The sequence below is a fragment of the Aristolochia californica genome, unplaced genomic scaffold, assembly GCF_029961685.1.
Source record: "Aristolochia californica isolate CCGP_79_NKW_82.1479 unplaced genomic scaffold, dmAriCali1.0.hap1 SCAF_14, whole genome shotgun sequence".
Classification (NCBI taxonomy): Eukaryota; Viridiplantae; Streptophyta; class Magnoliopsida; order Piperales; family Aristolochiaceae; genus Aristolochia; species Aristolochia californica.
In genome coordinates, this window is record NW_027181815.1 from 9,017,794 (window position 1) to 9,029,364 (window position 11,571).

At 39.4% G+C, this 11,571-nt stretch overlaps 2 protein-coding genes across 4 annotated transcripts in view; one reads left to right on the plus strand and one right to left on the minus strand.

The window, feature by feature from the left end:
• Nucleotides 1-7,107, plus strand: part of LOC137949994 (phosphatidylserine decarboxylase proenzyme 2-like) — a 113,292-nt gene extending 106,185 nt beyond the window's left edge. For all 3 annotated transcript variants that reach the window (XM_068796309.1, XM_068796310.1, XM_068796311.1), the window contains 3 exons: nt 6,114-6,200; nt 6,363-6,413; nt 6,675-7,107. In XM_068796309.1, the coding sequence (XP_068652410.1) occupies nt 6,114-6,200; nt 6,363-6,413; nt 6,675-6,824 (288 nt within the window). In that variant the 3' untranslated portion in view covers nt 6,825-7,107. The remainder of the gene's footprint in view (nt 1-6,113; nt 6,201-6,362; nt 6,414-6,674) is intronic.
• A 1,206-nt stretch (nt 7,108-8,313) lies between these two features.
• LOC137950481 (uncharacterized) lies at nt 8,314-9,232 on the minus strand. Its single transcript, XM_068796965.1, has 2 exons — nt 8,950-9,232; nt 8,314-8,811 (listed from the first exon to the last, which is right to left on the minus strand). The coding sequence occupies exons 1-2, from the start codon at nt 9,173-9,175 to the stop codon at nt 8,495-8,497; spliced, it is 543 nt and encodes a 180-aa protein (XP_068653066.1). The 5' UTR covers nt 9,176-9,232; the 3' UTR covers nt 8,314-8,494.
• Nucleotides 9,233-11,571: the final 2,339 nt, after the last annotated feature.

The following is an 11,571-nucleotide window of genomic DNA, read 5'->3' on the forward strand; positions in this document are numbered from 1 at the left end:
GACTCTTTAATTTCCAGACCAGGCAATAAAGAAAATCTGCTTTTCTTGTTGAAAGACATAGACAAGATTAGGTGTCATTATTGCAAATTTCTTATATTTTGTGTCTTTTCTTCATCTAGGGTGAAGGGTATATTTGTAATTGATGTACTCTTGACATCTATAAATAAAGGCTAAGGGGGAGGGTTTGGATATCGTCCACAACCCTAATTATCTCCCTTTCTTATCTCCTCCACGTGATTACTTCTCTCCTCCTCTTCTCCTCTTCTCTTCTCCTTCTTCTTCTCTCCAACATTCTAAGTTGAAGATCTTGATAGAATGGAATCCTGAAATCAACATGGTATCAAAGCTGTGATTTCAGGATTTCAAAATTTTCTTTTACTCGGATCATGATTCATGAGGGCACTGTTCGGCATGGAGGAGCTGCATGACAAAGATAAGTTTTTCTCTTTTTCTTGGATCTGAAGCAGTCAATACCCCATGCCTCCCTTTGGTATTATAACGATTTATTTCTGCTAATCTGCGTCTTTTAATGACGATTTTCTGCTACTAATCTGCTGCTCTTTCATACGTTGGTATGCTTGCTACTTTGCTCTGTATATTTGTTGGTATCTTAAGTTGCTCTGCTAGCTCATAACCCGAATCTGTTTGCTGCCCTAATCCTGGTTCATAACCCATGTTAGTATCCTAGTATTTGTTAATAATTTTCTGGTTACGTTGATAAGAACAGCAGAGTATGCTCGGGAGAATCATGTTCCATATCTTGGCATTTGCCTTGGAATGCAGATCTCAGTGGTCGAACTTGCTAGATCTAGTGCTGCATGCATTTTAGTTCCTGGTGGTTTCGGTGATCGAGCAGTGAAAAGAATGATATTAGCTGTTACTCCCGAGCTCAGTATACTTGGCTGAATTCGTTTTTCTCTTTAAGTTGCTGGATAGAATCTCTGAAACCAGCACTACTACTTTGCTGCATACTATTCTGGTAGAAACTGATCTGTCGGTGTTCCCTCGCTCATCCTTCCTGGAGTTTCTGGCTTCAAGCTTCCTGTTCTACGGATCTTCTAGAGTTCTTTTTCGCATTCATCAGGGATCATGGCTCTGTAGTTTGAGCAAGAGGACAGATTACAAACCGGATCGCAGTTTGCTCTGTAGCTTGGTTGGCAGATCATAGTTTGCTCTATATCTTGGTTTGATATTACAAACCTGATTGTAATTTGCACTGTAGCTTGGTTTTAGCTTGCTGGGCATATCTGTAGCTTGGTTCATTCCATCATTCCAGCAACATACAGCAAGAATCTTCCTGTTTTAGATGATTCCAGCAACAGTGACAGAATTCCAGAATTTCTTTCGGTGGAAACAGTAAGAACTTCATTGGCGTATATTTTATTCTTGGAAGATTTCATCTTGACTTCCTTAAATCTGGATTCCTGCTGCACTCTACGGCAGCATCTTGCTGTTTTTGTTGCTGCATATACCAGGTAAGTTGCTGTGTATACAGGTCTCAGTTTCGTTGCTGTTTTCCCTTGGAAAGATGCCTTCAATATACCAGGAAAGCATTGATTCTTGCAGCTGTTGATGCATGCTCATTTCTGTACGTTGCCAACCAGATTGTATCTCTTTTAGCAGCAGATTTCCCTTGATGCTTTTGGATGTCTCCAGCTGGTGACTTACTGTCTGGCTTACATCCTAAGTCTGAAACCGAGCCAGCACACTTCACGCCCCAGCTAGGTTCAGGAAACTGAGACCAGATTGGCGTCTCACATGCTCAGCACCGCACATTCTTCATTACTTCATGTCACAATTCGGAATAGTATTATGTCCATCGTAAATGCCACTCTATTCGTCAAAATAATTCCACTGTGCTCGGCTTGCCAATTATAGAGACGTTGAATATCTTGGTATCTTTACTCGGCTAAACTCGGTATCTTGACTCAGCTTGACTTGGTTTCTTGACTCGGCTTAACTCGGGATCTTAACTCGGCTTGACTCTCTCATTACCGAAGCTGCTATCGTGTCTCATTAACCTCGTTGCTGCATATTGGGTCCCTTTAATCGAGACATTTGTGTTGAAGTAGAAAATCCTCGGATTGATTACTATGGATTATTACTCACTGATTGTTGTCAACTTGCAATAAGATGGCTCTTAAGAACACCAGAGGCCAGAAGACTATCTCTGCCAAAGAATTTACACTACTTCAGAAGATAAAGTGTCTGATGGCTCATACAAACAACCAGGCCACCTCCAACAAGATTTCTCCTTTTGATGCTACTTCTATAACAGGTATGGTTTCAGTTACTTGTCCATCCTGGATCATTGACTCTGGGGCCTTTGAGCACTTGACAGATAATTGATACCCTTCTAAGTTCTATATCTCCTTGTTTACTTGACAAGTTTGTTTCTATAACAGATGGATCCCAAACCAAGGTATGTGGGGTGGGGTCCACATTTGCTACACCTACTCTTCATTTAAAAGATGTCCTATTGGTTCCTGAGTTTCCATTAAACCTTTTATCCATCAGTCAACTCACAAAAAAAATTAACTCTTCCATCGCCTTTGCTCCCACTTCTTGTGTTCTTCAGGGTCTGAAAACAAAGCAGGTTATTAGTGGAGGCCATGAAAGAGGAGGGCTCTATTATCTTGATTCACCAACACTAACAGCCACAACTAGTGCTCAGCATACGGCTCTTCAGTGGCACAATAGGTTAGGACACCATCCCTTCAGTCTCTCAAAAAAAATATTCCCACCTTATAGTCCATTTCCAATCTTAACTATGAAGACTATCAAGTGAGTAAACACAGCGGAGTAATTATTCTCCTCACGGTGAAACCAAAGGTATTGCCCCATTTTCTTTAGTTCTTACTGATATATGGGCCCGATGAACATCTCAAATGTTTATTGTTTAAAGTATTTTGTTACATTTGTGGATGATTTCTCTCGGGTTACTTGGTTGTTCTTATTAAAAGAGAGATCAAAAGTATTACCTCTTTTTAAGTCTTTTTTGTGCCATGGTGTCTACTCAGTTTAACACCACCTTTAAGATTCTTCACTCCAATAATGCCAAGGAATATATGTCTATAGATTTCCAATCCTTTTGTCAGGACAAATAATTCACCAAACTTCTTGTGTCTACACACCACAACAAAATGGTGTGGCTGAAAGAAAAAATAGACACCTTCTTGAGGTTGCCCGTGCTCTACTACATCATATGCATATGCCTCATTTCTATTGGCCCCATGCCATCCTCACAGCCTATTATTCAGTGCCTGGTAACTAGACACCACTCTTTTATTTTTCCTATTAATTAGTTGTTCTCTCTTCCTTTGAGAGTTTTTGGGTGTACCTATCTTGTTCATGATACTTCCCCCATACTTCTAAATTGGATCCCGGGGCAATTAAATGTATTTTTTTGGGGTACCCTATACTCAGAAAGGATATCCATTTCTTTCGGAAACTGTTTGTTTCGAGTGATGTCACATTCTTTGAGGACCAGCCCTTTTATCCATCCTTTGGTGCCCCACCTGGTTTTTCTGCAACAAATGAATTTCCTAAGCCTATTATGCCAATTAATGACTCAGCAGCTCATGGCCGTATTGATGTACCTGTCCCGTCCCCTAAAGCATTGGCCGACACTGCACCCGTGGAGTCTCCAGATCCCGATGATGTAAGCTCTCCTTCTCCACCCCCAATTTTTGGTTCTCCATTTGATACCCGACCTATTGCTCTTCAGAAAGAACCTACGGCTTGCACCCGACCTTCTACCTCTCACCCCATTGCTCAATTTTTATCCACACATCGGTTATCACCATCATGTTGTCAATGTCCTGTCTTTATTTCTTTTGTTGCTATTCTTCATTCTTATCAGGAGGTCCTACAGAATCCAGGATGGGAAGCAGCCATGGACAAAGAGATGACTGCCCTTTACAAGAATCAAACATGGTGCCTTGTTTCCCTACCTGGTGGCAAAAATCCAATAGGCTGTAAATGGGTCTTCACTGTCAAACAAAATCAGGATGACACAGTGGCCCACCTTAAACCACACCTTGTGGCTAAAGGCTATACCCAATGTTATAGGATTGATTATGAGGAAACCTTTTCTCCAGTCGCCAAACTCAACTTGGTGTGTCTCTTATTATCTCTCGCTACTAAATCTTGATGGTCTGTCTTTCAACTAGATGTAAAGAATGTCTTCCTCAATGGTGATATTAAGGAGGAAATTTATATGCAGCAACCACATGGATATGTGGTTGAGGGGGAAGTTGGTATGCCGCCTTCAAAAATCATTATATGGTCTGAAGCAATCTCCGCAGGCCTGTTTTGACAAGTTTAGTCTAGCAATGATTCAATTCAGGTTCACAAGGTGCTCTGTGGACCATTCTGTAGTTGTCAAGCATACTAAGAAAGGTGTCGTACCACTTCCTGTATACGTGGATAATATTATTTTGACTGGTAGTGATACCAATAGTATCAGTCAAGTAAAAAACAAGATATATAATGAATTCAAGATGTAAGACTTGGGGTTTTAGGTTTTTCAGTCTAGCATCTTATCACATCAAATATATGTTATTGACTTGTTTGAAGAAACAGGAATAATGGGATATCGCCTTGCTAACACCCCTATGGAGACAAATACAAAACTATGTGTTGGCTCGGGAGAAGAAGTTGATGTGGGCAAGTACCAGAGGTTAGTTGGCAAGCTTATCTATCTCACTATGACTAGACCAGATATTTCTTTTGCAGTCAGTGTGGTCAATCAGTACATGCATAAACTTTAGATGTCTCATTGGCAGGTATTGCAGAGGATTCTCAGGTACTTGAAAAAGGCACCAGGATAAAGTGTCATGGTCATTTCAATATTGAAAGTTTTGCCGATGTGGATTGGACTAGATCACCAGATGATAGAAAATCTACTTTAGGATACTATACTCTAGTTGGAGACAACCTTGTTACATTGAAGAGTAAAAACCAAAATGTCATTGCAAGGTCCAGTGCAAAAGCAGAATACAGAGCCATAGCACGTACAGTAAGTGAGCTTCTGTAAATTAAATCTCTTCTAGCAGAATTGAGAACTCTATTGTGACAATCAAACAACAGTCCACATTGCCTCCAACCTAGTTTTTCATGAGAGAACTAAGGATATCGAGGTGGACTTTCACTTTGTGAGAAAAAAGTTGCAAGCAGGAATCATAAGTCTTAAACATGTCTTGACTCATAGACAACTTGCTGATATATTCACAAAGTCAGTCAACTCCAAAATTCTCTCCACTGTCTATACCAAGCTGGGGATATACGATGTTTTTTCACCACCAGCTTGAGGGGGAGTGTTGAAAGACAGAAACAAACTTAGGTGTCATTATTATAAATATCTTATATTTTGTGTCTTTTCCTCACTCTTTCTAAGGGGAAAGGTATACTTGTAATTTATGTACTCTTCACATCTATAAATAAAGGCTAAGGAGAAAGGAGGAGGTTTCGGATATCTTCCACAACCCTAATTCTCTCCCTTTCTTCTCTCCTCCTCTTTTCCTCTTCTCCTCCTCTCTTCTCCTTCTTCCTGCTTCTCTCCAACACTGTTAAGTTGAAGATCTTGATAGTATGGAATCCAGAAATCAACTTTTCTATTATATCCTTAGGGAATTATTTGGGGTCAAATTTTAAAGTTCTTTTCTTCCATAAATATTCCTAAAGATCCAAGGCAAGAGATCACCGAATCTTGCTTCACACCAATGAGAAGTCACATTTTAGCTAATATGGTCCAAAACTGGTCTTATTTACACTCAACATAGCAGGGACCCTTTATGGAGGTTATTTCAACATGGTAGGAATTGAAAGATTTTACAAGACCAGTCATACCACAATAAAATGCCTAAGACTCTTGATTACCATATTAATTCTTAGTTCTTTAAAGAGATTTATCATGAGAGTGCTTTTGTATTCAAATGGTGGACATATATTTGTAATTTGACTATAAATAACAGTGGGAGCAGCTTGAGGTTGTCTGAGATATTTGGATATTGCAATGGGTGTGAAACAATATATAAAAATAAAAACCCTCTTAACTAGCGGAGTGTTATGACTCAAATGTCAAAAAATAAGAGGCTTTTACTGTGATGCAGGTAGCATTTGTTGCAATTGGGGCAACAATGGTCGGCAGTATCACTTTCAACAAGAAGCAGGGGGACTATGTGCGGAAAGGAGAAGAGGTTCATACCTGTTACTTGTGGATAAGTTTTGTTTAATTTGTCTTTTGGGTTCTTGTTATTTGTTTATGCATGTTATTTTGGTGTCTCTTGTTCTGACTCCAGGCATTAAACTACTAAGGTCTTTCAACTAACATACCCATGTTTCTCTGTGTTTCCTGACAGTTTGGTTATTTCTCATTTGGTGGAAGCACTGTAATTTGTGTGTTTGAAAAGGTTTGTCTAATATTTTATTTTTACTTTCAAATGAAACAATCTTTTGAACTTTACTCAATCATTTGGTTACTTTCTTCATGAATTCTTTGGAGTAATTGTCTTTATCATGTTCCAACTGATCCCATTTCTCACTCTACCTGATCGTCGATCATTTAATACCTACTAATAATGTTGAATATAATAATACTCAATTCATCATCGCTTAATTGATAAATGTTTTTGTTGTTTGAATCTGTGCAAACGACTTGTACTGCTTTGCAGGATGCAATTGATATAGACGAGGACCTCGTTGCAAACAGTGGAAGATCACTTGAGACCTTAGTGTCAGTGGGCATGTCACTGGGCGTCTCCAGAAGAAGCAAAGCTGAAGCTAAACTTCCTAATATGGATAAATGCAGAGTGTGTGATTAAACCAGTCATAAAATTTCAACAGTGATGGAATAACAGACGAGAACGAGAGGTGGCAGTCCTCAAATCTGTACGTACATTAAGCCATGCTCTTTAGCAGCTGTAATTTATAACATATGAAGTGCGCTGTATTTTATATCATATGAAGTGCACGAAAAGTGGGATTCCTGCTCTGTTTGTACGCGAGAATGCTTCATGGTTATTTGTAAAATAATGCTTGTTTATGAACGTCAGAAGTAAGGTAACAAAACCAATATTAACACAAACATTGAGTTGAATTGGAATGTTTGAGGACTATCATGTTTCTGTTATATAAAGTAATCTTTAGATTTAGTCAAATTTTGCCAAAGAAACCCATGTAAATTACTTTCCCATCTGCAAAGCTCTCATAGAATAATTACTATAGATTCATATAAACTACTAGTCATTTCTTCAATTCCTATTCCCATTCCATTTCATTCATTGCCCAGTTCCCTTTTAATAGCCAAGTAGTTCATCCTCATTACTATAGCCCAAAGTTTAGTAAGTGTCTAAAGCCCCAGCTGAAGTCTCAGTCCTCATCCTTTGTTAGTGAGTCTCTTGGTTGTTATCCTTCTTAGCCAAGACTAGTACACCCTCATTGTGTCTCATGTGTCATATCGATCCATAAGAGTCCCATTGTGTCAAGTCTTAATTAGGTCGAGTTTTAATTCACTAAATCCTATCGAGTCTAACCTTGTCTAGTTTGATCCCACCTATCGTAGTAGTTGAAAATTTAGGAGAGAAATTTCATTTAAGTATATTGGTACTTTATTTACAAAAAAAAAAACATAAAGAATCAAAGAGCGAGAGACCAGAGAGATGTAGGTTGGGAAGCATAGAGCTTCAAGAGAGAGGAGGATACAGGGAGCTTCTAGAGAGAGGAGGACGAAGAAAGCAAATGAGCCAGTGAAAGTGAATAAATTGGCTTCACCCACGGAATTCACTTACACTCGTTTTATATTGGAGCGAGTGAAAGTAAATAAATCAGTTCATTCACTTTTACTTTCTAGTTCGATCCCACCTATCGTAGTAGTTGAAATTTTAGGAGAGAAATTTCATTTAAGTATATTGGTACTTTATTTACAAAAAAAAAAAACATAAAGAATCCAAGAATGAGAGACAAGAGAGATGTAGGTTGGGAAGCAGGGAGCTTCAAGAGAGAGGAGGACGAAGAAAGCAAATGAACCAGTGAAAATGAATAAATTGGCTTCACCCGCAGAATTCACTTACACTCATTTTATATTGGAGCGAGTAAAAGTAAATGAACTAGTTCATTAACTTTCACTTTCCCTCGTGCATACTCTAATGATTTTTGGTAAATGAGAGTTTACTTTGACTTTTCTAAGTGTGCACTAACAGGCCTATGATACTTAACATCACATAACAGTCTTACATAAGAATGGGTGATGAGAAACTATTCTGTTCTCAACGTATGGATCCTTCAAATCTCATTGTCAGAGCTCCATAAAAATAATCACAATCTCACAATCTCACAATTGATCCCCGACCTTAAACTTATTATCCACTACATTTCTACGAAAATGCAGTTTTGATCGATACAAGAATAACTGATTAAACCACAAATTTAACAACCGTTTGGACCACAATTTCCATTAATCAGAGAACAGTCTCCAGATCAATTTTCAGCTTCACTAATCCAAGTACTTCTCTATAGTGTCTGTCAGAGTAGTTCTTGGCACAGCCCCAATGACGCTCTCTTTCTTCTCTCCATTTTTGAAGAAAAGCACGGTGGGGATGCTCCGAATCCCGTACTGTGTAGCAATTCCGGGGCAATCGTCAGTGTTAACCTTGCAGCAGACGATCTTCCCTGCGTATTCCTTGGCCAATTCATCAACGACTGGAGCAATCATCCGACAGGGACCGCACCAGGGTGCCCAGAACTCAACCAACACCGGGCTCTGGCTCCCGATAACAACATTTTGCCAGCTACCATCTGTCACCACCAAAACTGCAAAAGAATTCCGACGAAATCACCGTCAATGGTGCAGTTTCCTCTGAAATACATTCCCACTTAGTTTACCTAAAATCTTTAGCTTCGACATACACCCAAAATTTGCACCTAGAAAAGATGAAAAAGTGCCTTTACCTTCGTCAGTTCGAGCTTGACAAACCACTCGGGAGCTTCTGCGAGCAATGGAAGAAGACGAAGAAGAAAAGGAAAGTGAAGAAGAGAGAGTGGCCATCTTCAGGCCAGTACATGTCGGCAAGTTAAGCTTTCTCCCGGAAGAAACGGGGAGTCTAGTCTGCAATACGCCGCCTCTGGAGGTGAACGTACCAATGGACGTCACTTGGACACAGGCTCCCAAAGCCATCGTTGAGACGTCCTCCGCTTCTTCCGACCGTAGTAGGAGTAGAAGCAGGTTGGGGTTTTGAGTGTATTTTTTAAGTGGATATTAACGTAATTGTATGTATGGTGGGTGTGAGGCCATTATCATGTGGACGTGGTTGTTTTGTTACAAGAACCATCAACTTTCCTTTTCATCTGTATCACCAACTGAAGTAGGACCTACTAGACAGCCTACGAATGAAGTTCGTGGAAAATGGGACTTTCCTTCAACCATCTAATCTCCACAAGTTACTCCAAATGAGCTAACGAGCAGCATCTCCATGTCAATCGTTGTAATTGCTCTTCACTGCCACCAGCACCACCATTTCTACCATGCCCTGAGGAGAAAACAACAAATAGCAGCTTATTAGAGCAAAGTTGCTGTGCAGTCTAGTACCATTTGGCTTTCCTCTATCCGAGCTTCCTGTCAAAATCAACCTTGTAGTAGGTGACTAAAATCATCAGCTGAGAAATCCAACTCCTCTTATCCTTGGAAAAGAATAAACTATCCGTTACCTTTTCTTCTGATACACACACCATTACATAACATGCGAAAACTGGCAATGTAACTCAACTCTGTACTTGAGAAAGGGAAAGAGGAGTTTTTAAGATGAAACAAATCTTGCCAAAGGACAAGTGAATAGACAAGTTCATTCCATGTATCAGGAACCCACCCCTGGAAGGCACCAATGACTGCAGTCCTGGCGATGGAGGGGAACCGGGCCAGAGTCTGACCCATGATAGTATAATGATGAGTGGCCATCTTTCCCGAGTGCTTTCATCTGGGTGACATTTAAAACAGCCAAATTTTGTACAGGAGGTTCTTTCATTACATCTGCAACTGTGCCAAGCAACTAGTCCATGATTGTTGAGATGCAGCTTCCCCCAGTCTTCCAGTCTCCACCTCTGCATCCACATGATTTTTAGAATGAATTTTTTGCAGACATGAAACAACGGATAATAGCCTCAATGGTAGTAACCAGTGGTATACGTGTAATATTAGTGCTGAGTTAGGTTTAGAGTTAAGAAGTCTTAATGAGGAGTATTTTAGTCAGATAATTTATCAGTTAGGAACCAGAAGGGTGATGTCCTCATGAGTATTTTGGAGAAAATAAACGAAAATAATGCTACTTCAATCACATAATGGGAACTTCAACCATTACTTGAAAGCTCTTCAGATAGACTCATTTCCAACATAAGACTTTTCTTTAAAAAAATCAAAATTTGACCTCAGATCGTTGACAGCGATGAACTCTCAATACACAAACAACTATGATCCACTCTTCCAAGGATGAGAAGAAACGATGAAGCAATAGTAAATCAGCCTACGCAGTGTTCACAGAATCTGCATGCAAGCAAGGATGCTGGTGCCTCAGACCATTGACTGATTCATGTGGCAGGTAATAGCTCCAAATCCTCCAAACTCAATCGAACATCCATGAATCTATTCCCCACAATACACAAACAAACAGCTGGACAGCAGTTCAAATTGAACTGGTAACAAATTAACTGAGATAATCAATTTTATCCGAGTCATCTGATGGCACACTAAATTCTGCTGCATCCAAGGCCCAGCAAATCGATGAGTTTTATCACCTAAATCTCTTATAAGAATGATCAAATTTTATGGGAGGTTTAACTAAAATAGCAAAATGTAGCACCTAAAGGTCCATAACTTAATAAATTAAGAAATCTCAGCTGAATATTTGTGCAGGTCACCAGATCTACAGCTGCTACCACTCTCAGATGTTTCAAGCAATTCAACTGGAAGATATAGTACAATATAGCAGTAGTAAAGTTTTAGTAGGCTGATATGCTTACCCCTAATGGTCTTCTCATAGTTCCTCCAATGTTCAGGGTTGAAAACTAGCACATCTGCATCTTTCCAGTGCAGAGAAGTCCAATCCATCTGATCAAATCTCAAGGTGGTCTTCATTTTCTCTAGAGGTCCAGCTGGGGCACGACTCTGAAGGACCAGATGCGAACCTTAAGCAACAAAGGGTTCGACTAGTTTTGAAGAGCAGTAAAACGCAGAAGTCAATTCAACAAGTTCTCCCCTTAATCAGATAAATTTCATCTTATGTTTCACATTATGAGGGATTCAATACAAGTTCTTATATTCACCACGTTGTTTGTACTCAAGCCTAACTATTCCCCTCAAAATTCATTTTTTTTCTTTACATTGAATGGTTGAAATCTCCTTTTTGTTATGTGGGTGAGTTTTCTTCATTCTTTGTTTGTTTGATTTAATTTTTATGCCAAAAAATCCTCCTTAGGAATTCTAAAAGTCCTCTTGAAATTCTCCTTTAGGTCTGGTTTATTGGAGTAACTGCCCAATTAAGTTGTTAAAACTTTAAGTTGTTAAAACCTCAAGTTAGGGTC